The following is a 27,866-nucleotide window of genomic DNA, read 5'->3' on the forward strand; positions in this document are numbered from 1 at the left end:
AAACAAATTTCAATAAGTTACATATATAAGACCTGCAAGTTATAAAGGTGTGAGAACAAATACAAGTTATCAAATTTCTCTCTCACACTGCCTTCCATAGTCTTAAAAATACTTTTCATTGTGCAAAAATATCTGTCACAGTCATTATGACATAAGTATACTACTGTTTATACAATGTATACATCTAAAATTTCTTCTTTCACAAATCCCCCAAAATTCTTGTGAGTTCCAAGAAGCCAAATTGAAGGATCCACCTTAAACAGGTCAGATACAGCCCCCTCAATTCCTTGGTCCTAAAAATTCTTTCCTTTAACTTTGTCCTCTGTTCTGCCAATGCCTTAAACAGGTGTAAGAGACATCATACATTTTCATACCACAATAACCAGACAGGAACAAACAGACCAACTATGCCAAGATGTGACCAACACCCAGCCTTCTCAGATCCCTTCCAAAGATGATGCCCAAAAATAAGCAGGAACCAGTCTTGAGAATCTGTCGCCCCAATTCCTTTAACCTGTGGTGCCTAACCTCCCACATTTTTATTATAAAAAAGAGATGGGAATGTAATGATCTGTTCTGTCCCTTTAAGAGGCAAGCCATGCCCACTCCCTCTCCCCTCTGCAGAGGCAGGCAGATCTTTCTTTCTGCTTGCAGCCTGAGTTCTCTTCCTTTTCCATCTCCCTCTTGAAGAGGCAGCTTCTGTCTCTCCCTTTCTCTCTCCCTTTTCTCTCTCTCCCTCTTCTCTCTCTCTCTTTCTCTCTCTCTCTCTCTGCCTCTCTGTTCTCTCCTTCTCCTTTCCCCCTCCATAATCCACTAAATAAATATCAAACCTCACTTTGCATGGCATGCCTATCCTTGTCTCTGTCTCTCTCACACTGCCGCGTGTCTCCCTACCCAGGACCAGCTGCCTTCGGAGGCTGGTGTGGTCTCGTAGCGTGCCCATCTGTCTGTCTCTCCTCGTGGTCTTGTGTGCCATCCCTGCCTGGGACTGGCTGCTCTTGAGACCCCCTGCCCACTCCTGCCCCTGCTCAGGGACCTGTGGTGTGGCCTCATGACCGACTGTCTGCTGCAGCCACTGGGGATCCTGCAGCAATTTAAATAATCCTTTACACTTGGTACAAAGAATGTCAGTCACCATTTCATAATTTTGTTTTTAAAAATAAAGTACAGTTGACTACCTGTAAACACACGCTACTTCAGGCAGGAAAACAGGTTGGTTGACTGCAGATCTTCTCCTGCTTCTCCAAATCTGATCACTCAGTCTCCAACAGAACATCCACTGCCACCTTTCTTCCATCCATCGTTCTCTCATCTTCAGTGTAACCCATTGCTTTGCCCCATCCCTTAGCAGAAGTGGGCACTCCCTGGGAATGTGCAAGGCACTAAAACCAGGGAAGCCAGCAGTGATGTGGGAGTGATTTCTTTCTAATCTGTTGCTTTCATTGGTTAATTAATAAAGAAACTGCCTAGGCCCATTTGATAGGCCAACCCTTAGGTGGGTGGAGTAAACAGAACAGAATGCTGAGAGAAAGAAAGCTGAGTCAGTGAGTTGCCATGATTCTTCCACCCCAGACAGACGCAGGTTAAGATCTTTCCTGGTAAGCCACCTCGTGGGCTACACAGATTATTAGAAATGGGTTAGATCAATATGTAAGAGCTAGCCAATAAGAGGCTGGAACTAATGGGCCAGGCAGTGTTTAAAAGAATACAGTTTCCATGTAATTATTTCCAGTAAAGCTAGCCATGCGGGCGGCTGGGTGGCGTGACACAGCCCACCACTCTTATTACTTCAGAGTGGTGCTCCAATGTGATGAACTAAATCCACTTAAAAACCTGAGAGGGCTCATCTATCTCTCCATGCCTCCAAGTCCAGTCCCTAGCTCTGTAACTGACCTTCTGCTGTAGACTCCACTCACTTGCTCCCCTATCCCCAGGTGACTAAGGAGATTCTGGTGAAACACCTGATTTCCTTCCTCTTGTGAAGCCCCTCAACCACTCCTCAGCCACGTCCAATCCTAAGTGTCAGGTGCCAATGCTCAAAACCACATTTTACGTGGAGCCTCCAGTGCCCATACCTATCAGGACTATAGGAAATTTTCCTCCCAGGCAACATACAGACACCACACCTTCCTAAGAACCATAGAGGAAACAGAAATCCAGGAACAACACACTCTCAATGAATATAAGACCATATATCAGCAACCAAAATTAAAATCTTTTTAATTCCTGATGCTCCTAGAAACCGGCATAAAAACACAACCAAAACAGTCAGGATAGTTCGCCTCCAGTAAAGCTCAGTAACTCTACCACAGGGGTCCTGAATATTCCAACATAGCTGAGGCACAAGAAAAAATTGAAACCAACATTAATGATTATGATAGAGGTCTTTAAAGAGGAAAAGAATGGAGCCCTTGGGAAAAAACTATGAAAACAAAAATGGTGGAAGAGAAAGGTTGAAATCATTCAAGACCTGAAAGTGGAAAGAGTATCAGGAAAGAAACCCACATTGAAGGGATTCTGAAAATAAAATCTTTATGAGCTCAAGCAGAAACCACTTTGGCAGGCTTCACTAACAGAATACAAGAAATAGAAGAAATAATCTCAGGAGTTGAGGACATGATAGAAAAAAAGGAATACATCTGTGAAAGAAAATGTTGAATCTAAAAATCTCCTGGCACAGCTCACGTTTGCAAAAATTTGGAGCAAGTATAGCACTCCTTCATTGTTGGTGGGAATGTAAAACTTGTACGTACAGTAACTAAAGAACCCAACGTGGAAGTTCCTCAGGAAGAAAGGAACAGATCTTCCTCAAGACCTAGCTATACCACTCTTGGGGGCATACCCAAAGATGCTCAGTCCTACTACAAGGACACCTGTTTAACCATGTTTATTGTGACCTTATTCATAATAGCCAGAAATTGAAAACAACCTAGATATCCCTCAACAGAAAATGGGTAAACAAAATGTGGTTCTTTTATACAATGGAGTATTACACAGTGTAGTTGTTTAAACAAAAATGTTTCCCAACGGCTTATAGAGAGTGGCACTATTAGTAATCATGGCTCTTTTGGTGTAGGTATGGCCTTGTTTGAGGAAGTGTGTTAGGGGTGTGGGCTTTGAGATTTCAGAAGCTCAAGTCAGAGCTAGTGGCTCACTGTATCTTCTGTTGCTTGCAGATTTAGATGTAGAACTCTCAGCTACCTCTCTAGCACCATGTCTGCCTACATGCCACCATGCTTCCTTCCATGATGCCAACGGACCAAAGCTCTGAATTGTAAACCATTCAATTAAATTTAATTCCCAACTCTTTATAAGCGTTGCAGTGGTCACAATGTCTCTTTATAGCAATCAAAATCCTAACTAAAACTGAAGTTGGTACCAGGCAGGGATGACGTTATTGTTGTGATAGGCCAGACCATGGTTTTGTTTGGGGGAATGTGGAAGTTGGAATTTTGAGTTAGAAAAGCAGTTGAATTTTTTAAGTGGAACTTAATGGGAGGGACATCCTACTATGAACATGGTTGATTTGTTCATAGTGTGCTAAGGCTGATTGGAAATGTAGGTGCAGGGCTCAAGAGATTTCAGGTTTCAGAGGAAAAGAATTTTAATATGTGGCCTAGAGACTGTTCTGATATTTTGGCAAAGAAATATGGCTGCTTTCTGTACCTGTCCAAAAAAAAATCTGCCTATGGCTAAATTAAACAGTTATGGATTAACAGCTTTGACAGAAGAGATTTCTAAACAACCTAGCATTGATTGTTTTATGTTGTTATTAGTGGCCAGTCTTATGCAGATCTATAATGAAAAGGGACAAGCTGAGCAAGGAAAAATACAAAATGGTAAACAGATTAAAGAAAAGCCTGGTGCTAAGTGCAATAAAGGGAGTGGTGACCTCAGAGCCAGACCCCACCCAGCTAAGCTTCCAAACTGTGAAGAGAAATTAAGGAACAGTTTAGGTCCAGGAGTTGTGGTCCACTCTTTTAATTCCCAGAATTCAGAAGATGGGTAAGTGGATCTCCGAGTTCCAGACCGCCAGGCTTAGGCAATGAAGGAAAATATCAAACACAGAAAGCAGATGAACATGTAATTGGATGAGGAGTGCATGTTCCAGCCCCAGAAAGCAGCAGAACTTGGCAGCGTTGGTCAAGTGCTTCTGGCGTTAGCATCAAGGAGAGATAAAAGGGGCTATGTAGTCTCCCCCTGCTGCTAAAGAAAGCTGCTGAGTGTGTGTCTGGGTTTCCCTGTATGGACACCTAGAGAGCCCAGTGTATGAAGCTGTGAAGGTGAAGCCTGGATTCCCTTGGAGACCTCAAAATGTTGGAACTGCCAGAGCTCTGGGATACCTGCCACAGAACACTGCTAGCAGGGAGTAGAGCCAGTCCGAGAGAAAACAGTATGTTACAGCCAACAAAGATGAAATTGTCTTTTCACAGCAATAGAAACCCTAAATAAAACACCCAGTCATTACTAAAGAATGACATCATGAAATATGCAGGTAAATAGGTGGAACGAGGAGAATTATGTGAGAGAGAGGTATCCCAAACCCAGAAAGACAAATATGGTTTGTATTTGCTTATGTGTGCACATTAGCTGTTAATCCAAGTTACAATCATAGAACCATAGAGGATAGGTATAGAGTAAGAGACCAGAGGAAATAGATGTATCTCATTAGAAAAGGGAAACAGAATAGAAAATTGCAGATAAACTGGGGAGAGGGGAGCCTGGAATGCCAGGATAAAAAGGTAAGAAGGTGGGAGAGGGGGCTGTAGGAGGAAATAGATACTGAAAAGACTGCTAAAATTAAGGGGAATTTGAAGCATAATATCAAAACTTCTTAATTAAATACATATATAAAGGTGATCTAAATGAAATTGCTAAATAATAGGGAGACAGAATCCCAACTGGCCATCTCTTACCACCAAACAATCCTTCTAGTTCCAGGATTTGGTTATATCTAATCGAGTTGTTGGCCAAAGGTGCCCCATAGGAGTTCTCAAACAATCCAGCTGTTGCCAAGACAATAGGTTGCTCTCCACAAACTCATGGCAAGAGCTGGTTGCTAAAGATAAAACACACAACCCACTGGACATGGAGAAGTCACTTTGAAGCCTACACAGAGCCTCAAGCCCTCTGCTTTAGTGTTTTTTGTACAGAAAGGCACCCTGAGAGATACCAAAGAGAAAACTAAGCACCACCCTAGCCACAAAAACTTTGACCTACAATATATCCTGTCTGCATGATATGCTAGGGCAAAGGAGAACCAAAGCTTGTGGGAATAACCAACCGATGTCTGATTTGCCTTTATAGTGCCCTCTATGAGATGGAACCCATACCCAACATTGCTTGAGTAACCAAGAACTTGAGACTACGGGTCTACGGATCTATCCAGGGACCTAGGGTAAGACCAAACAATCTTGATTTAAAAGCAGAAAAAAGATGTAGTGACAAATGATTTCTAACAATCAGAGCATCGTTTTAGCCGTTATCAGAAAAGCTTCTTCCTGCACCAGATGGGAACAAATACAGAGACCCACTGTGAGGTATTATGCAGAGTGAGAGACTTTGTAACACTTAGACTTAATGGGATGTTCTCATCAAACTCCTCTCCCAAGTGGGTAGGGAACCCCAGAAAAAAAGAGGTTAAAAGAAGGTAAGGGCCAGAGGGCATGGAAGACACTCCCTCCCTCCTTCCCTCCCTCCCTCCCTCCCTCCCTCCCTCCCTCCCTCCCCCCTTCCCTCCCTTCCTTTCTCCCTCTTTCTTTCTTTCTTTCTTTCATTCTTTCTTTCTTTCTTTCTTCTTTTTTTTTGAGAAAGAACTTGAAGTTAGATGGCTTAGGAGGAGAAGACGATCTGGAAGGACTTGGAGAAGAAGAATATAAGTAAAAAATTTTAAAATTTTAAATTGTCAACTATCCAGGACCTGCACGGTGTGTTTCCCAGGCCTGAGCAGCAGAGTGCACAGATGGTTCCCTCACACACCGCATGGTCTGGGGGGGGGGTACAACTATCAGGAGCCTTTGGGGCTGGGCAGTCATCACTATCATAGCAAGGCTGTGGTTTCTAGGCCTTGGGTACAGAAGAGATGAAAAGCAGCAACTCCTTGCCATGCCTTGTGGCTGGGGTGGGCAGGACTCAACCAAGTGCCAGCTGAGACTCAATTAGGAACCCATTAGGCATTATGGGACCACTGTGTTGAGCCAGTACAGGGTGGGGAAATAGGAGAGAGAGAGAGAGAGAGAGAGAGAGAGAGAGAGAGAGAGAGAGAACTGGTAATTAGCTGAGAGGAGAGGCAGAGCAGAAGAGGTGAGGGTAGGGAGGAACCAGCTGATGTGAATGACCTGCTTGTCACCTGAGTTCAGGGTGAAGTCCAGGTCTGAGGTATTGCCAGGAGCCAAGTTTTGCTTCTAGGCCCTGAAGCAGCTGAGGAGCACAGGGTTGAAGTCTGTGGTTTCTGTCATCAATGAAGACAGTGCAGAGGCCTGTAGTTTGGGCTGCCACTTCAGGCCATGATGGTATTTGAGGGCCACACTGCTGTGGGGGACCATGCCAATTTAGAAGGCCTGTTCTGATACCTGGGGCCATGGTGACATCTGGGCCTGGAATGCTGTTGAGGATCATGTCTGGGTCTATGGTCCTGCCACAGAAAGGGTCTATGCTGATATCCAGTGGCCCATGTGGCCACCAAAGGTCATACAGATGCCTGGGGCCTAAGACACAGCCTGTGACCATACTGGTGTCCAGGGGCTGAGGCACCACTGGGCCCATGCTGATTTGAGTTGCCAGCACTGTCATCTGGGGTCACAATGTCATCCAGGCCATGGCTGCTGCCAAGGGTCATGTCTGGGTCTTTGACCCTGCTGTAGCCAGGGTCTGCGTTGATGTCTGTTGCTCCTGATACCATTGAAGGTCATACTGATACCAGGGGTCTGAGCTTCCACCTGGGGCCATGTTGGTATTCAAAGTCCACACCGCCATGGGGAGCCATGCCAATCCGGGTGGTCTACACTTCTACCCGGGACCATGGTGACTTCAGACCCCAGGCTACTGCCTAGGACCAAGCCTGTGTCCAAAGTCCTATCACGCCTGGAGTCAGTATTGATGTCTGTGGCCCATGAGGCCACCAAAGACCACATGGATACCCAGGGTCTGGGCCACAGCCCATGGCCAACTGGGCATCTGAGGACCGTGCTGTTGTCAGGGCCATGCTGTTCGGACTGACCTGTACTCTCACCCTGGGGCCATGCTGTCATTTTGGCCAGGGCTGCCACTGAGGGTCATTTTTGTGTCTTTGGTCCTATAGCATCCAGGATCTGAGTTGATGTCCATGGCTCCTGTTACCATTGAGGGCCACGCAGATGATGGGTGCCTGGCCAGTCTCCTGAGACCACCTCCGTGTCCAAGGGCCATGCTGCTGCAGGGGTCATATTGATCTGGATGACCTGTTCTGCCACCTGGGGAGACATCCAGTCCCAGTTCATTGCCTAAGGCCATGTCTTGGTGCATGGCCCAGCAGCAGCTTGGGTCTGGAGGGATGTTCATGGCTCCAGTTACTACTAAAAGCTCTGAGGATGCCCAGGCTGTAATCAGCCACTTGGGACCATGTTGGGGTCTGAGGACCATATAGCCACCAGAGTCTTACTGATCTGCATGGCCTGTGTTAATACCAGGGCCATGGTGATGTCTGTGTCCAACCGGCTGCTGAGGACAAGGTATGGGTCTGTGATGATGTCCATGGTTGGTATTAGCATAGGGGGTCTTAGGAACCATACATGTGGAAATCTGTAGGCTGGGCTAAGCTAGCCCCTCCCTTCATTGACCTTGGGATAGATGGCCTGGCCCTTCACTGGATACTACTAGATAGTGTGGCAGAAGAGCTGACCCAGGCTCTCAGGGGAGAGCTTACCCCCAGTTCCCACCATGAACTTGGAAAAGATGGCTCCACCCCTCACCGTGGTTGTGCAACTCACCAGGGCAGCACACAGGTGATAGATGCAGGTGAGCCAACTCTGAGGGCATGAGAGCAGGAGAGCTGCCACTCCCCTCCCCGTTTGCCATGTGGCTGCATGGGTGAGAGAAGGATCTCCCCCAGCTCATGCACTGTCACCTGCATCAGGTGAGAGGTCTGATCCCAGGGTCATGAAAGTGGTCCTGCCACTCCCCAGCTGTTGCACACATGAGAGTGAGCTCTGAACCCCATCTGGGTACTACACAAGAGCTCAACCCATTGTCAGGGACACAGGTAAATCAGCCTCGGAGCATGATGGTTGCAGAGCTGACCCCAACTTCCATCTGTCATGTGGTGGCATGGGTGAGAGAAAGTTGCATTCCCCCTCCCCTCATTTCTATGGGCAGCAGCCAAGAGAGCTGATCCAGGGTTCTGAGAGTAAGAAGGCAAGGCCTGCTCCTCAATAGTTGCAGCACACAGGAGAGCAGGCCCTGCACCCCACCTGGACAGCACACTAGAGCTGACCCTGTTGTCTGGAGTGAGCTAGCAGGTAAGCTAGTCCTGAGCATATGAGGGCAGGAGAGCTGACTGCCCCCTTCCCCATACCCTCTTTAGTAGTCAGGAGAGAGGGCCTTACATCTTGACTGGGCAAAACAATAGAGCGTCAGCACCTGGTGGTGTGAGTGCTAGTGGGCTGGATCTGAGCACCTGAGAACAGGAGAACTGGTCCAGCTCTTTGCTGCCTGCTACACTGGGCAAACTAGCCTAGGCTGTGCTGGAGAAGCACAGTGACTATGAGAGTAGTGACTATGAGAGAAAGTTAGCAGGTTGACCAACCATCTCTACCTGGAAAAATCTAAGGCTATAAATTGGCCCGTTCTAACATCCACCACTTCTTTTTTTTTAAATAATAAGAAAAAGAAAGAAAGGAAAGAAGGAAGGAAGGAAGGAAGGAAGGAAGGAAGGAAGAAATAAAGAAAGAAAGAAAGAAAGAAAGAAAGAAAGAAAGAAAGAACACAAGGAGCAAGGACCTAGCTTGGAGGTAAAGTGTTCTTTCTCCCTCTGGCCCTGAACTTGCAAAGCCTTCTAAATTTCAGTCTGTGATGAGATATTCCTATATTCTGTACATACCAGGGTCAGAGCCAGCAGAGTAATTCAAAAGAACATTCCAATGCCACTCTCTTGAAATTTAAAATGAATTGTCTGTTCTCAATATTTCCACCAAAAGGTAATACTTATTTAGCACTGCTCACTAAAGGTATGGATTTCAAGTAGCTTTAGCAATTTAATTTGTGTCTTTAGTTCATTCATTTGAAGCAATACCACACAGAGCATCTTTTCCCACAAGGCTGCTGCGCTAATGCAGCCACACACACAGAGTGCTTCCGTGGTGCCTAGTCAGAGCACACCGAGTGCCGGCAACTCTGATGCTCTTCTTAATGTAAAACATAAAAGTTCTACATAGTTTGCTCTCAGATTAGCCTGAAGTTTGGGTTTCTATAATTTTATTTGTAAGGCGATGAGTATAATACCAAGGGCATTAAAATTATTCCCCCCCCCGAAAAAAATAAAATGAAGTCTGCACTGTAAAAAAAATCCTCAGAAATTACTGTGTTTGGTAGAGTATGTATGCAGTTAAAACTATAAAAATTGATACAAAGAAAAGTGGAGAACAGGATTCTTTTTATATTTGAGATTGTATTTAAATTACAATACTTCTCTGTTCCCTTTGTTCTCCCCAAGCCCTCCCATATACCCCCTTGCTGTACTTCAAAGTCATAGCTTCTTTTATCAAATTTAGTTTCTTTTAAAAAATCAATTGTTATTGCGCCCATATGTATATTTGTATACACATACATATATATATGTATATACATATATATGTATATACAATCATATCCATAAAATGTTTCCCGTATGTAAGTTTTCAGCACTGACCATTAGGCACTGGATGACGAATTGCTGTGCTATTCCTGGGGGACCATGTTTCCTGCTTCCATTTTCACTCAGTTGCCTGGAGAACCAGAGTCTTGATCAGTCCAGGTTCTTTTGAAGTGAAGCTTTTGTAAAGAAAAGTTTGCACAAAAGCATCTATCCTCCACCGAGAGATCAATAAAAGACATATGAGAAGGAAAAGGAAGGGGGAGGAGATGAGGATGGGTGAAGGAGAGAGGGAGGCATGCAAAGAGAAGCTGGAAGCTGGGTATCTCACTAGTCCAGAATTTACCAAGTATGTTCGATTAGCTGGTCAGTGAGCATCCAGAGATATCTCTCTGCCTCGGCAGCACTGAGGTTACAAGGGCATTCCCATGTTGGCCCTTTAAAAGCAAGACTTCTGGGGATCTGAGATCTTCAGATTTGCAAGGCAAGAGCTTTAGGGACTGAGCCTCTACTCTACACTGGACCTCTTGCTGTCTTCCTGATGTTTCCCTGGTGTGCCATAAGAGGGCCTATCATGCAAATAGCCCTCTAATTTGAAGAAAATTTTCCACGTTTCTTTTAAAATGTTGACATTTCAAGATATCAACTGATTTCTTGTAACTTTATCTTTTGATAAAGATTTTATAAGAAAATATGTAACACTGAAAACAAACAGAGAAATGCTGGAGTCTACAGTGTAAAGGAAGAAAGGGTATGAAATATCTTAGTAGCTTCCCTTAGAAGCTATCTTGGGGGCCTCTCCCCAGGCCTTTCAAATTATTTTGAGATTTGAAATGATAGGCAGGATTTTACATTACAATATGTAGAACATCTGCCTAGTTGGAAACACACGGTCATTGCAAGTTCTGTGTGGTGAGGACACTCAGACATTCCTGCTTCCTCATTACTGAAGTAACTCTGCTTTCTTAGGTCTGGAAGGAGAAATGGATAGCAGACAGTTAATTAAGCCGAGTCTTAATAGAGCCTTGCTCCTGCACACCTCTGAATCCACATGTTCATTGATTATTGAAGAATGGGAAGTCAGCACACCTGCTTTCCTGAAGTGAGACTGTGATGTGGGATTGGAGATGCATAGTTGGATCAGAAGTGAAGTTTATTTTCAACCTAGAAGCTTGTGATAAATATGAACAATAAAAACTGTGTATAACTTTCATGTGTCTGTGATGTTCTTTGAAAGTGGCCATTATTCTCATCCTTATGAGGAGTGTCCACAAATCTACTTAGAAAAAGCCCAAAGAGGAATTCTCAGATATTCCATTATGTATGGGGGAAGCTTACTTTGAACCACCCAGAAATAATTTCCTTCAAAAGACTGTGAGGGCAGAGGAGTTGGCTCAGCAAGTCGCATGCTCACTCTGCAAGCGAGGACCTGAATCTATTCCTCAGCACCTATGTAAACATTTGGGTATCTGCGTGCACATGTACACACATGTATTCATGCATACATATACGACCACATGCATGAGGAAAAAATCATATGCACACATACATACCACACACAAATGTACCTCTCTCACATGTGTGTTGTGTATGAGGGAGATCTGTGATGTGAGATTGGAAATGATAATTTCTTCTTAAAATCGTACCAAGGAAATCAACTTCCCTTGAAGGCACTCAATGCACATTGCATAAGCCTTCCTCACTGAGAAGTGTGGATGCAGAGAGCAGCTTCATCTACACAAATCCCAGCCAATCCCACAGGTTTGCTGTCAGAGACATCCTTTGGTTTATTGAGAACCTCCTAGGATTAATCAATTCCTACTTTTACCATCAGATATCCTTATGAACAGGCACTATGATGGGTATCACTTAATAGAGCTACAAAACTTTATTGGAAGTAAAGTGGCAAGAGTACCTACCCATGGGTCAGACCAGTGAACACCAATGGCATTGAACTCCATGACTCAGATCAAAGTGTTTTATGGGTCTAACAGTCATTGCTCACTTGAATTTCTGTATTAGCTATGACATTTGATGAGCCCAACATTTCATTTTTCTTATCACTCTGGATAACTGCGTGCTCAGCAGTGAAGATCTCAGGTCTAAGTGATCTAGAGCAAAAAGGCTGCATTTACTTTTACGGACTGAGAAATATTCTACTAGGATTTCTTCCCGGTTGTCTTACAGAGAAGAAAGCTCACAAAATGTTGTTAGTCACTTTCCTAATGAGGTTGCTTCTAATTTATTTTTGTTTCTAAATTATTTTGTTCAATATGAATTTATTGTTTTATTTCTAAATTATTTTTAATAATACATTTATTAATATATTTCTAGTTTGGCATGCATGCATGTCTGTATACCACACGAGTGCAGTACCTCCAGGTAGCATAGAGGGTGTCAGAGCCCCTGGTTCTAATTATACATGGTTTTAAGCTGTTGTTTGCCCTGGTAATCAGTCAGGGTCCTCTGCAGAGCAAGGCTTATTCCAAGACACTGAGAAGCTTCTCTAGCCCTGAGAGTATGTTTCTAAGAGTCTTAATTACTTGTGATTAGAGCAAGACAGGCAGGTTAGAACTAAGGGAGTGTGAAATCCAGACACAAATAACTAATTTACATCCAAAGAAAGACAGTTACTCAAGACAGGTCCTATGAATAATGAGAATAAAAGGAATCTTTTTATGCAAAACTCTGAATCCATATACATTGCATGAGAATGAATAAATGAAAACATAAAGCATTCAAATCATTGTAAATAAATATCAACCTAAGAAATGAAATGATGCTGTTCAATTTCTTTCTAATAAATTGTGTGTGTGGGGGGGGGGGAGGGGGGGCTCACATGCAGGTACACCCTTGGAGACCAGAAGAACAACATATTGGATATGCTGAAATTTGAAGTACAAGTGTTTGTTAGTCACCCCGAGCTGGTACTGAGAGGTGAAGGTGGTAGTCCTCTACAAGAGTAAGAACTCTTACTGCTGAGCTATCTTCCAGCCCCATAGTTTGCTTAATTCGATATAGTGGATTTTGGACTAGATTAGGTCTGTGCAATAAAGCAACATAAGCATGTACACAAGCCTGTGAGTGTAAATAAAATGAACTATGTTGCTAACTGGTAAACAGTTAATGAAAAAAGGATAGTGCAGTTTAGACCCAGGCTCTGAAAGCAAACATCCTCTTTCGCCATCTGGTGGTCAAAGACAATGTTTCCATGTGCACAATGCACAGCTGCGTTAACAGCCAATTATGTTTAATGGTTTCCGATTCATGGTGTCAGAAAGATGTGCGTATTTCCTTAACCTAGATAAACATGACTGGGCCAATATTTGTCCTAATGGTTCATAACACTATATACAAGTAACTACAGCTACAGTAGCTCAGCTAGTGCAAAATACTAGCCAGGACGATTCTCTTTAAAAGATTATTTTCGTTTTGTAATATAAAATTACTCTAGCAGTAACAATTTATTTTACATGAATACTTTTGATATAAATTAATATGAAGCATTATACGTATAGACAGCACCATAAATTTTAGTTTTTAGTGTTACCAATGCTTACAATCACACGTTCCTCACACCAAAAATAAGAGATAATTTAATGGTATATGCTTTTTCTTTATATTTTCCTGAATGAAATGTTCAAATCTCATGACATTAATAAATTAAAATGACAAAGATTTCATGTTTTCATTTCTTTATTTTTTCTCCAGAATATTTTGATACTGAAACCAAAGTCTTACTTGGAGAAAAGGCAAAACATAAAAACAGAGAGACAGACGTTCCATTTAACTTACATTATCATGAGCAGTTACTTTTGTAGGCAACACTTTTTATTCTTTGTAGAAAAGAAGAAATAAAAACAAAAAAAAAACAGCACCATTAAAGAATGCATGATCCCTGAATTCTAAAGAAAACACTGCCTAGGACCTTCTTAATGCTTGTCACAGCCAGTCACATTGAGTTAGGTGTCAAAGCAAGCATAACATTATTCAATTGTAGCAGTCTCATAGATTAACTGCTCCTCCTCCTGAGGGTTTTACACACCTTTCTGAGTTTTTCCTGTGGGAATAATATATTCTTTGGTAGAGGACTGAAGGAGGGTTTCACTCTTCTGTATGCTGATAGGAAATGTCTGTGTACAATCAGGGCCCGGGCCCCCAGTCTGTGTGTACCATGCATGCTGTGTTCGGGTTGACTTCACATTTTGCTGTTTTAGTAGAGGAGAAAATTCCGCCTTTGAACAAAAAAGAGGCATTACACTGCTAACGTGAAGCAGATGTAAACATTTAGAATACTGACCCAAAGAAAGAACAGTACACATAAACACATTAAAAAATGGTATTGAAAACATGAACGAGATCGGATTTCTGCGAAGCAAGGAGGGAGTACAGCAGAGTCGGGGAGTGGGGGGAACCAGGTAAAGCACTTTTCTGGAACATTCGTGGACAGCACAAACACAACCAAGTCCCTCTACAGTCTAGAATATTCTGTGACTACAAAATATAGTTCGAAGCTAAATAGTGTATGCTATTAAAAAAAGCAGCTCCTTTAAATTATAGTAAAAATGCCTTTTGTTTGCTTTACAGTGACAAACATGAGGACGGGAGGCAACACAATTCTTACAGTGATGTTTTGGCTACATAGGCCCCTGACAGTTGATGAGTTCTGTCCCAGGACTCTTCACATTGCTCATGGGGAACACAGATGGACCTTGAGTCTGAGCTCTGTGTATTCGATGGGGAAGGTAACCCCAGGCAGCTATTAGGATGCTGGGCTTCCACACTAGTCTAGGACCAGGCAGCAGTGAAGCTCGGCTTCAGCATCTCCCACCTAGCCTTCATCACACCCCACCCAGAGGAGCAGGGAGACTGGCCACAGCAAGTCCTTCTTTTGAAATTGTGCGAGTGTTTGTAAAGGTATCGCTTGCAGCATCATGTACTTTAAAGGACAATATTTTTGACTACATTAGGAAGCACCACGGGCACCGGCTGATTTCTCTATGCTTATTTGGAACTGAGTAAGAATATCCGAGGTCCAGAAGTCATCAATGCCTCTCCAGCTCACCCCAGAAAATAGATCCTGCCATGAAGTCTTTCTAGCAACCTGGCTCAGCCTCATAGGTTTTTCAAGTTTGTTTCTTACCACTAGGCCTTCACAGGGAAATATTCTACATAACCATGGTGCTCTGGTCACTGTATTTTGCATTCTCACTTTGGGGAAGGAAAAATATTTTCATTTTGAAAATGAATTTGCATCAGAATGCTTTTATTAACATGCCCATTCACTAGCTAAATGTTTTATACACCTCAGGCATATGCATATCACAAGGAGGGATTAGGGCATGGCAGTCTCCTTCCCTCCCCTGCTCCAAAAGTGCTATTTTGAGAAATACATCCTTTGTGATTAAAAATAAATACATGTTACATGTGCAAGTTCTGTTCCTGATAGGGGACTAATAGTGTCCAATGATCAGGAAAACACACATAAGAAGTTTGCACATTACATCACCATAACAGCATAGTAAGTAGCATTGTCGAGTTGCACACACACAGAAACATGTAGAATCAGGAAGCTGGGAAGCTGCTCGCCTAATTCGAATATGCTGGCTTTTCTATAAATGTGAAATGCATTCCTATGAAACACCTAGCCGACATTTTGCTTCTGAATTTCATTACTGTACTCATTCCAAAGATAATGTCTCAGGAAAATAAACAATATGAGAACATTGAGGGTTTGAACTGGGGCAGAAAAGAGGAAGATTCTAGAAAAGTTATGCTCTTTGGACCTGGGCGACAGAATCCATGCACTATCAACATTTGAATTGCCAAACTTGCTATGTGAAAAATCCAAACATACAGAAGGACACTTTTCTTTATTCCCAGGAAGCAATTGGCAGGCAGTATTCAACAAAGGTGCAACTGACAATGAGCCCAGCATCCTCTCAGCCTCAACTGTCCCTCTCATTCAGAGTGCAAAGGCTTCGTAGACTTGGGTTTCTTTAACAGGTGTCAGGTACTGATGCTGTAGTTCAGAATCTGCTGGTGTGGACAGTATCTGACGCTGGAATAGCAGCGATTAAATAGGAAGGGGTAGGCATGCAAGTGTATTGGGGTGCCCCGCTGTGAGGCTAAGAGCACAATCTTCAAAATTAAGATGATATTATACCCAAGCAGACCATAAGGGCATCACTGAGAAGCACAACGTGCAGATACACCTGGGCAGGCAGGCAGCTCACAATCCAGCCCTAGGGTTGCGGTCCTTGGGACAGAGCTAAGTGCATCTCTGACTTTTCCATCGTCAATTGTTAGTTTTAATTTGAAAGGCAGTGACAGAACATGAAGCATGGAGTCACTGCCACAGGCAGGCCTTTCTTTGCTTTTCTTTCTTAAGATGAAGGATCTTGCACCTTCAGTAATTTGTTAGAACAATGTCTCTGTCACCTACAGACATTTGGCAACATCACAATAGTAAATTAAAGGAAAGTACCCCACCCCACTTGGTTATGTTTTTTCCAAACATAGTGGGTTTGTTTTCTTTCGGGAATGTATTTTCTACTCATTCCAGTTCACTTTTTAAGATACATTTTTAAGGAATGTCACAAATGTTTCCATTGACAAGACCATCCCAAAAAAGTGAAAACACCTTTCACCTTTACTCAGACACAGGTGATCTCCCTCCAAATCCTTTCACTTTTAATTCTACAGGCACAATCAATGGTCTAATGGCACCCTGCATGCTGTGCTCTGAATCTGAAGGTCAGTGGGTGTACTTTTCCTTTCTTTTGTCTCCTGTGCTTCTGTGCTTGCTTTGGGAATAGAGCCTTGTCAAGCACAGCTGTCTCCAGTCAGAGAGTAGTCAGAATATGGACGCAGCTCAAATCCTCAGTTTTCACTGGATAAACACTGAAGATTACTGTGAGATGCAGTATCCCTTCTCCACTTCCACTCTCCTAGGTATGAGGAAAGCAACAGCAACACATGCAGAGGGAACATTTTTTTTTTTAAAAGATAACTGTATAGAATGGGAATCAAGAGGAAAGAAATGGTTCTGGAAAAACATTACCCTTTCTTCAGCCTTCTATAGTCCCTATCATCAATGACGCTTGCAAAAGGAGAGGCCCATCTCTTCAAAGGTCAGAGTGCACTGGTGTGACTAGGCCATAGTTGCTTTCCCCACTCCCAACTCCCATGTGGTGACTGGATTAGTGTTTAGAATGGCTAATAGTTTATATCATCAGCTCATTATACATGCATGTAGAGCACTTTATTGTTTATTTTTAATATTAGGGCATGGGTTTTCATATTTGCTCTTAGAAACCACACATGGAACACCACAGTACGCTGGTTCCATGATTATCAGCCAATGGATCTTATATTATTGGCTATCCAAGAACTAGAATCAGACCATCTACAGCATGAAGCTCCTAGGTCAATTCAGATGCAGTGCAGATTCAGCCACAATTTGCAAACAAAATCCAAAGTCAATTCAGGCTTTCTACCAGTTTCTGAGAAAGAGTAAGAAAGGAGGAAAGAGCTGGGACAGTGGACTCCACCGACACATCCTTCCTGTACCTTCTGTCATCAGCGTAAATAGAAAGAAACATATCTTTAGGCTCCTGTTCCTACTATGATTCGAGCCACTGGGTACAGGTAGGTCCCACAGAATCACGGAAGAAATGCTTGCTGTGACATCCAATCTATGGAAAGACACCTGGCCAACTTAGGTCATGCTTGTCAGTTTTTCAACATCTGCATATGGGGTGATTAGACAACTCAGGCTGCCCTTTCTGTCTAGGCCTGGACTGAAATAGAAAAAAAAAAAGAAAGAAAGAAAAAAAGAAAAAGACGGAGGCAGTGACCGGATTACGCAGACAGAAACACATCAAAGCTGTGAGCGGTGACTGGACAGGCAAAAGCCATTCGCATGTCTGCATCTTCCCCTGTAGGAGACACGTGAGAAAATAACCACCTAGAAGAAACAGATGACTTGCTCCTTATGAAATATGCCAGCACAGAAGCCAATGCCTTATTTGGCTCCTGGCTAATCACGCTTTTTTTTTTCATGTTAAAAATGGGGGGTGGGGCGCTGTATCTTTCACTCAGCTCTTTATCGGACAACCAGGCAAGCTACACAAAGTTTGGAAGGACCTATGCAGTCGTCGTGGCAGAAGGCCCCGCAGCCTTTGCACACAATCATGGCTTTGAGCCGGCAAGAGCATTTCAGCTCTAACTCATCCGTGTTGCTATTGTCTGCAAAGTTCTGAACTGGCATCTGAGTGTTCTGTCCGGCCAGGCCTGTGGTGGTGGCTGGGCTAGAGCCACTTCCCAGAATCCCAATGGACTTCTCAATGGCAGACGCTGCCCTTTTGAAACTTGTGCTCCCAAAGTGTATGGTCGGGTAACTTCCACAGAGCGGTTGCTGCTGGGGTACTGGTATTTTTTGAGCAGCTAATTGGGTGAAAGGCTTCTGAGGCTCAGAGAGCAAATAGGAAGAGAAATCTGCATTCTTTAATGCAAATGCCTTCAGCTGCTCTTTGACTTCATTCTGGTCATACGGAACCTGCTTCATGCCCAGTTCACAGCTGCTGCTTAAGCCTTCCTCAAAAGAAGGAGGTTCTGATTTGATATTGCTACAGATGCCGGTGGACTGGGGCCAACTAAGTCGCTTACTGGCTTCCATGGTAACTGGTGGTTGCTTTTGATCGGATGGGACTTCTACAGTTGGGTGAGGTGGAGGTAGCGGAGGTGGTGGAGGGGGTGGTGGGGGCAAGGCCAAGGGTGGAGGGGGCGGTGGAGGAGGGGGTGGTGGGAGTGGCAGTGGGGGATGGACCACTGCCTTGCTTGGCATCGTGTGTGTGGTGCCTCCCCCGTCATCGCCTTCCTTTATGGGCATGCTGGGGGACAGCATATTGGCTAGTCTTAGCTGGTGAGGTGCTGAAGTAAGATTAACGTCTCCCAATGCCTTTTGTTCAAGGTGCCTATTGAAGGCAAATGTATTGCAGCCCACTGGGGTCTTGGGAGAGGTCTGTAACAGAGCAGCAGTGGGAAGGGGTCCCCTGGCAGCCATGGGCATTTGGTAGAACTGCTGTCTGTGTGAGGTACTAGTGTCAGCATGGAAACCATCATTTTTGCTCACGTGGAACAGGCTTGGTTGGAAGCTACATGCAGGCAACAGGCGTTTCTGTTGTTTGACCTCGGGGCTGGGCATTATCCTATTGGCCATGGAGGACTTGGTAAGCCGTTCTTGCTTAAACGGTTGGCTGTGTCCTAGCTGACTCATGCCTGGACTGATGACGCAGGGTACCGCTTTGACATCTGGCTCCATCGCCATCTTCCCTGGCTCACATTTAACTTGAGTGTGTTCTCCCACGGTCCTGGCTGCTCTCTTTTTGGGATGGTTTTCTCGTTTTCTCATGTGGAGTGGTGCCAGAGTTCCTGCCAAATAGCCTTTACTGTCCGGATTTGGGGAGCTGGACGGCATTTCCACCATGCTTCTCTCCAGCCCTGCCTTACCCACTGAGGTAGTTTGAAGGGGCAAAGGGAGCCTGTTGATTTCGAGTTTGGCTCCCAGTCTTGGCTGTGGTAACACCTTTTCCAGGGGCAGGTTGCCCTGCAGCAACTGCGTCACCAGTGGGTTATTAGCTTCCACGGAAGACAGGCGGCAGCTTGAGCTGCCTGTACTAGGAAGTCTTTTCAGGGTGTCTGTAGCCAAAGAAATAGCCTCTTCCGCGGGGCTTGTGGCGGAAGGCTTCATGGCCTGTGTCTGTGGCCCACTAGCACTGTTTGTCATGTCTGTGGCTGGGGGAGGACGCTCTGGGCCAGGGAAATCCTCGGTGTCCATTCTAAAACTCTTGTCTACTTCGTGAGGTTCGGGCTTCACAGGAAGACTGACATTCGTGATGAGTGTCCTAGGGTGGAGCTCTGATACGTGGGCATAGTTGGCATGTTCGGATTTGATAGCCTTCAGTCCACTTTGCTCTGAATAGTCTTTCTGTTTACTTGAACTTGAGTGACTTACCAGCGGCTGGCCCGTGTTTCTCATTGGGTCTTCACTCCAGCAAATCCGGTTTCCTGGACTGTACTGATTGCTACAGGTCGTGTCTGCTTCACTCTTGAACGTGTTTGAGTTTCGTGCCTGCTCAGCAAAGCTATGACTAGGGGCAGTCACTTCATTTAGTTTATCAGGAAGAGCGAGGGGCAGTTCCCTAAGATTGGTGCAAGTGGCCTGCAGTGTCTTACAGTCCTGTTTGGCTGTAGGAGTAGCAATGAAAACAGAACCATGGTCAACACCTTCACCTGTGACATGCTCAGGTCGGCTAATGACAGACACCTGGGGACATGCCACAGGCTGGATGGATATATCTGTCCTCACTGGCCTACTCTGGGGATCCATGCTTGCTTCTGCATTTCCAATGGAGACAGTCAGAGACAAACTGGAGGTCAGGGTCGTGCTGTGGTCCACAATGACTTTACAGGGAATTGATCTGTTTGTGGTTGCTGGGGCAAAGCCCCCCGGGGGCTGCTGAGGTTTTCCAGAATTGTCCATCCTATTTCGAGGCCCTGAATTTTTGTCCAAGCTTTCCCCACTTGGTTTGGGAGCACTATCGTAAGAGTTTAGAGTGAGCATGTTTCCTGAAAACATTGCGATGGGTGGGCGTGAAGCCAGTGGATCGGAGACAGCCACTGAATCGCCACAGCTGAGGGCTGCTCGCATGGTGGCACTAATGGACACAGTCGCCTGTTCTTCACTCCCAGACATGGCTATCTTCTCAGAAGTAAATCTGTTACTAATCCCCGCGGGGGGAATCAAGACAGAGCTAGTGCAGAGATGGTTTGGCAGATTACTTGTAACAGTGGGAGCTGGCACAGAGATGTACTGACTGGACACTAAGTTAGCAGCCTTGCTGCTGGGCACAAGCAGGGTCTTACCATCCATGGAGTTAGACCTTCCAGTACCTTCTGGAGCAGCTGGTATAGGAGTCCTGTCGATACATTTTGGTACAAGGGCTATGCACGGAGTGTCAGATCCCTGGATGGATTTCAACATGCTTATATTACAAGCAGAAATCGTACTGTTTGCACCGTCAACAGACATGAGGACAGAAGATTTGTCAACAGGACTCACAAACGGATGCTCTTTAATTGCTCCCGACACAGCAGTGCTGCAGACAGACATGGGGATGGGGTTGATGGGATTTTTATTAAGAAGCATGGGTACACTGCTATTTTCAGAAGAGGTAGATGAGACAATTTTCTCAGTTAAATGTGACACAGGTATGCTGTCATCAGAACTATGCACAGACAAGTCAGTGGCAGTGTCTGGAATCTGAGGTGGGTTCAGAGGCTGCTGTAATACAGTGGTGGTCTCCCGGAGGTGTGCAGCCTTGTTGCTAGGAGATCTGCAATTGGGATTGATGATGATGACACCAGTGGAACCTTCCATTTTTGTTTCAGGGGTAGAAGAGGCTTCCATAGTGAGAGCTTCTTCCTTGGAGTTGAGAGGAGGCAACCGGGTCTCCTTGGAGGTCTGGAAGAGGTGGACTCGGGCCTGATGCTTCGCAAAGAGCTTAGCTTTGGTCTGCTCTTTGATGTGGGCCAGCGTTCTAGCCTTCCCTCCCTCTCCTGGGCTTCCCATGGCTCCTGAGACAATGCTGGCTGCAGCCGCAACTGCAGCAGCTGCAGCAGCCTCTCGCTGGGCACGAGCTTGTTGGGCACGGGCCTTGATGTCTGCAAGGGTCCTGGCTCCTGTGTTCCTACCACTGCTGACTGCTGTGCTAGTGGATGCTCGAGACTCTGCTTTGGAGACTGGCTGGCTCTTGATGATAAAAGGTGGCCCAATTTTAGAAAGCTGTATCTGAAAGAAGAATGAAACAATACTTAGTAAAAAGTGAGGAGGAATGTGGGGTACGGTAACTCAATGGGAGGATGAGGACTATGGAGGCAGCTCACTTGGTAGAGTTCTTGTCTAGCATGCATGAAGTCCTGTGTTATGTCTCTGTAGTCCTAGCATTTAAGAAACAGAAACCGGTGATTCTCTGTGACCTTGGAGCCAGCTTGGTCTAGCCAACTAGTTCCAGGCAACACAGTGAGATCCGATCTCATCCTAGGCTATGTATTGAGTTTAAAGCAGGCCTGGCCTCTATGAGAACATCTGCATTTTAAAAAAGGTAGTTAGCTCATGTTCTCCCTCCTTCTGCTCCTCATTGGGACCTTGGGAGCTCAGTCCAGTGCTCTTGTGTGGGTCTCTGTCTCTATCTCCATCTATCACCAGATGAAGGTTCTATGATGATATGCAAGATATTCGTCAGTATTGTTCTAGGATAGGGTCATTTCAGGTTCCCAATCCTCAGCTGCCCAAGGAACTAACTGGGAACCTCATCTTGGGCACTTGGGAGCCCCTCTAGAGTCAAGTCTCTTGCCCACCCTAAAATGGCTCCCTTAACTAAGAATTGTGGTTCCGTGCTCCCCTATCCACCTTTCCTTTATCCCAATTCTCCTGTTTCCCCAAGTCCCCCCTCCTTCCCTTCTACCTTTTCTCTCCCCATCTCCCCTTACCCCCATCCCACCCCACCCCCAAGATCCCAATTTTCTCCCCGGCAATTTGGTCTACTTCCCTTAGCCAAGAGGATAACTATATGTTTTTCCTTGGGTTCACCTTCTTACTTAGTTTCTTTAGATTCACCTATTGTAGACTCCGTGGCCCTTATTTATGGCTAGAAACCATGAGCAAAGAAGTCGGGACCACGAGGCGTGCACCCACCCACTGAGACAGTGGAGCTGATCTACTGGGAGCTCACCAAGGCCAGCTGGAATGTGACCGAAAAAGCATGGGATAAAACTGGACTCTCTGAACATGGCGAACAATGAGGGCTGATAAGACGCCAAGGACAATGGCACGGGGTTTTGATCCTACTTCATGTTCTGGCTTTGTGGGAGCCTAGCCAGTTTGGATGTTCACCTTCCTAGATATGGACGGAGGGGGGAGGACCTAGGATTTACCACAGGGCAGGGAACCCGGACTGCTCCATGGACTGGAGAGGGAGGGGGAGAGGAGTGGGGGGAGGGGGAGAAGGTTGGGAGGAGGGGGAGAAGGGTGGGAGGAGGGGGAGGGAAATGGGAGGCTGGGAGGAGGTGGAAACTTGTTTTTTGTTTATGTTTTTTTTCTTCTTTTCTCAATAAAAAAAAATTTAAAAAGGTAGTTAGTGGATGGGGGTAAGCTGCATTCATTCATAATTTGAAAGCTATCTCAATATCTGAGATATCTAAATGTACATTTGGGTTATAAAGAAAAAGTAAATGCAGTCTGAATGTGACAATGACATTTTCATCTATGAAGATATCAACAAGTGATTTCATTTAGCAGGACTTAAGGAATCTTCCTAAAGTCATATGTCAATAGAGCAAATACCGTGCTTCTTAGCATGAGATTCGCTTATACATGGGCAAGCACACTTATAAGCAGGAGGACTGACTATGAGAGTTCGAGGCTAGCCTATGCTACATAGTGAGACCTGGGCAATGTAGGGAGACACTGCCTCAAAAAACAGATGATAGACAGACAGATAGATAGACAGACAGATAGATAGATATGAATGAGATAGATATGAGAAAGAGAGAGAGAGCACAAAAAGACTTAGAGATACTTACCTTTAAAATTATCTTCCCTGCTAGAGAAAAACAAACCATCTGAGATGTTTTAATCTCCCCTCATTTAGTTCAAAAGAAAATAGCTCTGCGTGAGAAGCCTAAAGACTATAGAGTTCATCTAGCTTTGTGTAAAGGTGACTGTCCCCTGGAGGATCATTGAGTACCTCAGTGGTTCCGGGATGGAAGGCGGTATGGTTTTGATGGACTTTTATAACAGCCGGCATGCTGGCTAACATGTATGTAATAAGCATTCTATGGAAGTTTTATAAATCAGTTATTTCACACATTATCTATATGTAGACAGAGGATGCTGGACTTGGGCTCAGTGTTGTCGTGGCTGTTTCATAAAAGCAGGGGTGGAAGACTGACCACTTTTGTGTTTCAAAAAAAATATGAGTTGGGTGACTGAACACTGATCATCTAGAGGTACACTGTGCCTGTCCCACTCTACCCTGCTTTCCTAGCTTTGCTCTTTCATAGGCCAAACAGCCACGAACTCATTTGGGAGACACAGGCGCTAGCATGCAGGATCCCATGGTAAGGCTGCGATGACCTAATTGATCATTAAGAAAATTCTCAGAGTCACTGTATGGGGGCTAGAAGGGCTCTGGTTGCTACCTTCTTTTCAAATTCGGATGTTATCTGTCTAGGGATTTGACAGTCAGACAGTGACAGGGAGTCTGTGGACTCCCAATTCTGTGGTTCACAGGTATCTGCTCTACGTCTTTCCCTTCCCCATTCCAGCAAGATTTTCCTAGGAAACTTTCATCTTTCTCCCAAACAGAAGCATATTGACATGGTAACTTTCTTTGTTTTTGAATTAATTTGAACCCTGTTGACCTCTGTAAAATGTTGCCTTGATATGTCTATATTTAGATATATCAAATACAAGTACAGGATCTCTCTACCTGGGATGCATTTCTGGACTTCTACTAAAACAACTCTTTTCTGTGAGCAATTTCTCCAATCCATAGCCAAGAATCACCTATTTGCTAAAGTGATTACACTTTCCATTTTTAATATTTCCCTTAGTCTGAATAATTAAATATATTAAAATTCTACCTAAATTTGCTTCACCAAGAGATCACAGTCAAATACTAAGTACATCTTTAGTTTCTGTCTTTTTGGAGACATATATCATCTAACATGTATCAATCATATACCTACCTAATTCATCAATATATGTATTTATATAAAGCACACAGCATTTACATTTTGATTAGAAAAAATAGTATTGGTATATCTAAAAAATACTTCCTCCAAAAAGTATATCAATGTTTTCCTCTCTAAGTTTTAGAAATTAAACAGCAGACTGATTTATTAACTGGCATTTACAGTAGCCTTTTTAATGTTTAGAAACTTATTTAATAGACACAGCTCTATTAAGTAGAATAACTACAACTAAACTCTTAAAACACAGGCTTGTAAAGATCCTGAATCACCTATAAAATAAGGTGTAACAGAGCAAAATAAGAGGCTGGTACTTTTTAAAAGCTTAAGATGTTCTTAATTCAATAACTACATGTGATGAAGAAATTATCCACTGTATAAACATAAACTGATATAGAAAAAGACCACAAATAAATATAGCAAAGCAGAACCAAATTTGAAACAAGTGATTTCTTTTGAATCATCCTCAATTTTCAGTTTCCTTACACAGCTACAACTTATTTAACATATGTATTTTCTTAGAAGATTAACTGATCCAGGATAAAACAAATGTATACAAACTGGGTTATCTGTCCAAAAAGTTCTATGACTTGTTGACATCTGACACCTCTTTAATATCTCAGAAACTAAATCTTGGATTTTGTGGCACATCTACTGCATTCTCTCTCAGTTAATAAAGAAATTTTGTTAATTCTTTTAGGTAGTATCCAAAAGATATCCCATAGGTCATGTTCCTTATCCTTGGAAGTTGGGTGTTGAGCATTTGTTAGACCTTCATCTAAGCCCTGGCCTGGCTTCTGACCCCTTCCCCAAACCTGTGCAACTTTAACATATCTTTCATGGTTTTCCTTGTGTATCTTGAAATCCTCAAAAGTCCAGACCTCTCCATGTTGTGTAGAATCCCCTATGTCCTGCTGTTCTTAAATCCTATTGCAAAATCATGTGGATGGTTGAGATCGTCTTGCATGGGCTTAATGAAGTTTTTTATGATTTAAAAAATACGTGTGTGTGCACATTGTGCTTGCAAGTACCATGAAGGGCAGAAGGCACTGGATCCTCTGGAACTGGAGCTATAGGGGATGGTGATTCTGGAAGTGAATGTGGGTTGTAAGTGTTCTTAGAAACCACTCCACCTCCGAAGGCGGAGTTTTTAAAAGATAAGTTAATGTTGGAGTGGGTATGAATAGATTAGTTTAGTTTTCTATGTGAAGCCTAAAAAAAAAGGATATATCTAATTAATTTTTGAAAATTAGGTTTCTAAATAGGGTACCACATTTCTATAACTGTTTTAAAATACCATACCTTGAGAGGGGGAACCCTAGGCTCCTCTCGTGGAGGCTGCTCCTTCTCAGGTGAACTGTTGGATGCTAGGCTTCGGGATGACTGGTCCTCTTCTATCCTGGCTCTTTTCTCTTTACAGATTCCGAAGCTATGCTCCATTGTCTTCCTCTTTGATATCTCTGACTCTCTACTTTCAGTTCTTATCCCATCAGGTGACTTGGAGGGCTCTGATGTTTTGGAATTGTGTGTACTTGCCTGCTTATGTGCTTTGTTTCTTGAGCCTTCTAAAAATGGAGCCTTATCTACTGATGGGACATACTGCTTATCCTGGAATTTAGCTGGTGGAATCTCATTTCCCTTAGTCTCTGTCTCCTCAGGAAAGACAGGGACTTCTAATGGTGAGGACACCCCTTTCCTTTCAGTTCTTTGCAGGACACTGTGGTTTTTAATTTTCATCATTTCTGGAGAAGGAAGTTCTGGGATGGAAGGAGGGTAGAGCTTCTCCATTTCAATATGAGACTGGCAAGGCGGCTGACTCAGAGACTGGCTGTGCACTTCTTCAGGTGGAAGAGCTTCAGGCACAATGGAAGAACTCATGCTGATGGGTTCCAGGACATTGGACAAAGGCTTAGGGTGGGAGATAAGGTTCTCTCCCATGGGCTTGCTGGGGACAGAAGGTTCATCCTTCTGGGGAGAGGGAGCTTCTTCAGATCCCGACGGTGACTTTCTCTGTTGATGCACCACTCTTTCGTTCATGGAAGAGTTAGAAATTGGAGAAGTCTCTGCAGGAACAGGCAAACCAGATACAAAAGGCGTCTCAGAGGGAATAAGCATGGAAGACACTGAGGAAGTTTCTGATGTCAGTGGCAAATCAGACATTGGAGATGCTTCTGATGTCAGAGGTAAGTTGGACACAGGGGATGCCTCAGATGTCAGAGGCAAGTTGGACATGAGAGATGCTTCTGAGATTTCGGGTGAGGTGGCTAGTGGAGATGCTTCTGACATCAAAGACACGTGAAGGCTTTCATCAGGAGGGTTTCTCTGGTTGTACTTTTCTGTATTCTCAGTGCTGGACACCTCAGAACAGAACGTTGTTTCCAGAGAGGCTGGGGTGCATGACTCTTCAGACGTGGACTGTGTTTCCCCACCTGGGGATGGAAGGCTGACACATGCTCCCTCCGGACTCTCAGAGGAGAAGGAAGTCTCAGAGACACAAGCGTTTTCTGAGAGCTGTTCTTCAGGGTCACTCTGGAGTTCCATGTCTACAGCAATTCCCTCATTTGGAAACTGGCTTTCCAGAGAAGATGGCCCTGCTCTCAGGGTTACAGTGCTGGTCTCTATGGAAGTCTCTTGTTCCTTCTGCTCTGCATCAAGGATGTGAGGGACAGATGAAGTGCAAGGAACAAGAGAGTCACAGATTTCTAGCTGGTCAATAACAACTGACATTTCCTCCTGGGGACATTCCAATTTCTCATCTATCTTCACTTCAATATGAGGTAAAGCTTCTAAAATATCATTCATTACCACACAGGACTCCAAGTTATCTTCAGGGGCTGCCAACTGGGGCTCCTCACAAGAGGTGGCTGGACTTTCAGACTCCTCAGAAAACTCTGGCATGCTCTTTTCATCTTGGCATTCACAGATACTTGTCTCCACCTCTTCTGCCACTTCCTCCTGAATCACAGATTCCTCGGGGATAAAGATGTCTTCTGCTTCTGTGATTATGTCTTTCACCGGAACCTCTAGCAGAGGACAAACGGTAGTGCAGAAGCCAGGCTCCGAGGAAGCTGAACCTTTCATGATTTGGGGTTGTTGTTCTTCTAATGCAGTCTGTGCAGAAGCACTTGGAATGCCAGAGTTCCCATGTGAGGAACACCCTTCAGCTCCATCATGGTTTGGTCCAGAAGTGAGCTTTATGGATTCTTCTCTGGACATGCCCAAT

The 27,866-nt window shown here is 44.2% G+C and overlaps 1 protein-coding gene across 1 annotated transcript in view; it reads right to left on the reverse strand.

The window, feature by feature from the left end:
- Positions 1-16,855: 16,855 nt before the first annotated feature.
- LOC121441872 (putative Polycomb group protein ASXL3) overlaps positions 16,856-27,866 on the reverse strand; it is a 147,948-nt gene continuing 136,937 nt past the window's right edge. The window contains exons 11-12 of the mRNA XM_041643204.1: positions 25,946-27,866; positions 16,856-21,680 (exon numbers count right to left, since the gene is read on the reverse strand). Coding sequence (XP_041499138.1) covers positions 17,934-21,680; positions 25,946-27,866 — 5,668 coding nt within the window. The 3' untranslated portion in view covers positions 16,856-17,933. The remainder of the gene's footprint in view (positions 21,681-25,945) is intronic.

The sequence above is a fragment of the Microtus oregoni genome, unplaced genomic scaffold, assembly GCF_018167655.1.
Source record: "Microtus oregoni isolate MIOR12 unplaced genomic scaffold, Mior012 000082F_ref0000272, whole genome shotgun sequence".
Lineage (NCBI taxonomy): Eukaryota > Metazoa > Chordata > Mammalia > Rodentia > Cricetidae > Microtus > Microtus oregoni.